The 4,751-nt window shown below is 34.8% G+C and overlaps 1 protein-coding gene across 1 annotated transcript; it reads right to left on the bottom strand.

The window, feature by feature from the left end:
• Window positions 1–3,361: 3,361 nt before the first annotated feature.
• LOC119539887 (olfactory receptor 2G3-like) lies at window positions 3,362–4,297 on the bottom strand. The gene has a single exon (XM_037843728.1). The coding sequence runs from the start codon at window positions 4,295–4,297 to the stop codon at window positions 3,362–3,364; it is 936 nt and encodes a 311-aa protein (XP_037699656.1).
• Window positions 4,298–4,751: the final 454 nt, after the last annotated feature.

Below are 4,751 nucleotides of genomic sequence, written 5' to 3'. Positions count from 1 at the left end.
AGGTAGTAAAACAAATATTACATTGTAAAACCCCAAACATCTGCAAAAGGTATAATTGTGCATTGTTGTGATGTTTTATTTTCTTGATTTGTTCTTTAGTTTTTAAACAACCAACAATTAAAAAATAGTAAGAAGAAACATCAATTTTAGATGTATAGTCAAATTCAGTTAAATATTTTAGGTAAGAAATGAAATCTTCAATTATCAAAGATATCATACCTTCAATTCATACTCTATTTCAGGAAGGGGTGCTAGATGTAAGATATAAAAGAATTTCTTCATTTTTAATACTGAACCCTCACGCTCAAATTTGTGCCTTTCCTGGTATAGCCAATTCTAGAGGCTCTCTGGTTTAAACTTTCTAAGGGTGAATACTCGTTTCTTCTGCTTTGATATGAGAGGGACACTTACCTGATTTCACAGGCTAAGGTGGTATCTGCCTTTCAGCCAGATTTTCAAATTGTTCTGCACTTAGCCTCTCTCTGCAACCTGTCTTCTAAGATATCCAATGCTTGCCTTTCTGAGCTTCCATTGGCTACTCCAGGGTTCTGAAGTACAAGTCAACTTCATCCTTACTGCCTGTCTCCCTACCTCTTAAAAGCCATTAGAATTCATCTTTTCTTCTTTATGTCATTTACCATCTTCAGTTTTCCAAAAGACTATTGATTTCTCCTCTGCTCTCATTTCCTATAGAATTCTTTTTGTACTTATGCATTTATACAATTTTTAAAAATTTAATGCAGTTCATATGGGTTTGGAAAGGAATGGGAATAAACACTTTCATTCAGTTGAACATGCTTTGTCAGAACTCTATTATTATTTTTATTTAAAAAATTTATTTAGTTTACTGTTATGAGAATTAAACAATAGAAAAGTGAATGCTAAGCTTGAAAAAAGGTATTATAACTTTTTATTAAATAAACATTTATAAAATTATAATTATAAAAATGTAAGGTGCATATTATTTTTATTCCTTGTATGTATCATTGGAAATTTGTGATCCGCTTTCCATCCCTTAGAAATAATACCCTCTGATTCTTAGCACATTCAAGACATTCTTCTTTCCTGGAATACAATATTCTCTACACATATAATTATAGTTTTTACCTCTTCCTTAAAATTAATACTCAATAGTCAGTAGATCCACCATTGACTCTGAATTTCTCAAATACACAGACATTCAATAAACTTGCCTTCTTGTTTTATTTTGCATCTAGTATGACCGTAAATTGATTTTTAACTATTTCATAAATCATAACACATCTCTTATAGGAAGACTATATATTACTTATTGGCAGGGCTAGCATCTTCTATTTTATTTTTTTTTATATCTCTCACAGTGATAAACACATAATGGCACATAAATTATTGATTGAGTGAATAATTAATATCTTATTAATATGTTGATTTATGACTTATGTATGTGTTTCTTCAGTTCTTTGTACAATGTTTGCCCCTAAAGAGCAGTTCTTAAAGGGCAAAGATTACAGTTCTCTTTCTTTCATAGAAACTTATTATTGATTAAGTTTTAATATGAGGAATTGTGCAAGTAATATTTTTAAAATGTAAAAGGGTAATTGTGAGGACAATGGAAAGAGATGATTTGGGGTAAAAAAATAAAAACTAAATGTAAGGACAAACAAAAATATGGGTAATCATAGAAGTAATGGGTCATGAGAGAACAATTTTTTCAGGGAACTTTACCAATCAGGACCTGTTCTGATATAGCGAATAGTTGGTGAGCGTAAGGTGGTTTTATGTGATGCATTCTGCATCATGTTTGGATAAAGATATCTTTGTTTAGAGTTAGAGTTTTACTTTAGTGAGAGAAATATATTTTCTCCCAGATTCTGGGAATGGGAAATCACAGAATCAAAGCAAGAGCCAAATATTATAGACGAGCCAAAAATCATTAGGCTATGGTAGAATAATTACAATTAACTTGTCTATAAAAGACTACATATTTGTATCAAACAAGTAACATATTTGACCACATGTTAAAGCAGAACTCATTTGATTATTACAGATGAACTTTGTAGGGTATTACTAGTGACCCATAATTTGTGTCTTGAAAATATGGGTATATCAGTTATCAAGGACACTCGATCTGACACCATGATAGTTAAAAATATTTTGACAGTTTAATAATGATAACTGACATTTACTGAGTTATTACTATATGCTTTTTAACTGTGTCCTAGAATACTCATGAAAACGTTTTGAGGTTGTACTGATTTTAGGAATGGAGTGCTGTTAAGTAATTTGCCTAGAGTGATGCAGCTGGAAATAAATGGTGGAGGATGTAGATCCTGGTCTCTCCAAATTCAAATATCATTCTGTACTGTCACAAAGAAAATCTGCCCTTTTGAAAATGACACCTAGAGCTCTGTTACAACCATGAAAGGCAAATCTGTCATGTTGTTTATAAATAAGTGCAGAAAATTAATCATACAGTTTTCCATTATTAAAGATAAAATAAAGATTAACTTATTTTCCCATATTTTCAGGTGATTGTTTTTCCACTCAGATATAAAAGTAAAGACAACTAATTATTTATTCAGTAAGAATTTTTATTAAATACAGCTGAAAGTAATGAGCATAGATCAAGATAGAAGGAATACTATGATCAGATGAGTAGAAAATTACAAAGATGTTAAGTAATATTTATTGATCACATTTACCAGGTGATTTATTATATTCCCTTTTTAATCTTTTAATCAGCATAATAATAATAGAGCTCATTACTTTCTGACCCTTAAGTAAACTTGGAAATAAAATGTTAAATAAAAATTTGCATAAGTACAAAAGGAAGCTGTGGATTTAAATTTCAAATTCTTTAGTCTAACCTCTCCAATGCAACCCACAGGCTAAACAAATGATTTTTATTATGGTAAATGGGAAATTTTCTTTGCAGAGAGTTTTTTTCAGGATTCTTAAAATATTGATGAGAAGGGATATGATGAAGAAACAGCAGGGAAAATGCATGTTAAGCACATCATAACAATGGAGAGAAAGGAAGGAATAAAAGAAAGAAAAGATGAAAAGTAAGGACAGAAAAAAAACAAGGAAGGCTGGAGAAAAATGCAAGAAGTAAGGGACAGGAAGAAACAGAAATGATTTAATTGACAGTTAAAAGATGTGGGGAATATTGCCTAACATAGGGCTCAAAAGAAGCCTGAAAAAGAGATTGGAGAGAACACATATTTCTCAGGTCAAGTGTAATACAACAATGCAGACTGAAAAGTGCATCCATTTCTTCCGTATAGGCTGGTAAATTTCTTGAGTGAAAGAATACACAGAAGATTTTCAGAGTTCCTTTTTTGCCATCAAATGGACCACTGTGTGTACTCTGCATCACGTTTTATGAGCTTAGTTCTCTGTGAAATAGTCTTCCCAGTGCTCCTTTCACATCTTTATTCCTCAGCGTGTAGATGAGAGGATTGAGGGTCGGTGTCAGTACCGTATAGAAGAGGGAGATGAATTTCCCATGAATGTGGGCATAGGAGCTGTTGGGCTGGATGTAGACAGCTATGATGGTCCCATAGAAGAGGGTCACCACCGTCAGGTGAGAACCACATGTTCCCAGGGACTTGCGCCAGGCCTGGATTGATCTGATCCTCAAGACTGCCTTGGCTATATGTCCATAGGACATCAATATCAGGGCTAAGGGCAGGAGCAGCAAGACCAGTGAAGTAACAAATATCTGGATCTCGATGGCATGGATGTCCACACATGCAAGCTTGATCATGGAGGGCACCTCACAGAAGAAATGATGGAGTCTCCTGTGTCCACAGCGAGGCAGCCAGAGGGTGACAGTGCCTGAGATGAGAGTGTTTCCTAGTCCACTCAGCCATGCAACCCCTGACAAAGCATAGCATAACCGTGGGTTCATCACAGAGGCATAGTGGAGGGGTTTGCAAACAGCAGCATAACGATCAAAAGCCATTACAGCTAGGAGAACACACTCAGTGGAGCCCAGTGCCAGGGAGGTGTAGAGCTGGACTGCACAGCCCAAGGATGTGATGGTCTTGGCTGGTCCCCTGAGGTTCCACAGCAGCTGGGGGACAATGCTGGTGGTAAAGCAGATATCAACCAGGGAGAGGTGAGTGAGGAAAAAGTACATGGGGGTTCTGAGCTTGGGATCTATGGAGGAGATCAGAATAATGAGTGTATTTCCCCCAAGTGTAAGGAGATAGGACACCAAAACAACCACAAAGAGTATCTTTTCCAGCTGGGGTTGGTCAGAGAAGCCCACCAGGATGAACTGTCCACTGACACTGCTATTGGTTATCCCCATTACCCTGTTCAGAAAAGAGAGAAAAGCATTAAGAATTTTGAGAGAGGGAAATATGTTGGCCACTGGTCACAGAATCAACTTTCAAAATAACTCTTTGAAACACTGACCTGAAAAGAAATTACAGTGTCATGTGGAATAAATTTTGGCAGAAACTTAGCAGATGATGTTAAGCAGAAGACTATACAGAGAGGATGTGGAGGCTAATTGTTAAAGCAGTTTTCCTGAGAGATAACCATTAAAAGCTGAGATAAAATTTATCATACAAATAATTAAAGAAGAGAAAGAGAAAAAAATAAGAGGAATAAAATACATTTAATTAATATATATCTTATGGCAAATCCTTCAGATTACATGCTGGAAACTCAGTAATATAGATGTTTAATATGTATAAATAATATAAGTAAACATTTCCATTCTTCAACTGCAAATTTTGGTGTGGGCAATATTTTTCCAA

This window comes from Choloepus didactylus, chromosome 7, assembly GCF_015220235.1.
Source record: "Choloepus didactylus isolate mChoDid1 chromosome 7, mChoDid1.pri, whole genome shotgun sequence".
In the NCBI taxonomy this organism is placed as follows: domain Eukaryota; kingdom Metazoa; phylum Chordata; class Mammalia; order Pilosa; family Megalonychidae; genus Choloepus; species Choloepus didactylus.
The sequence above is the reverse complement of the archived record's forward strand: the minus strand, read 5'-3'. Positions and strand labels throughout refer to the sequence as shown.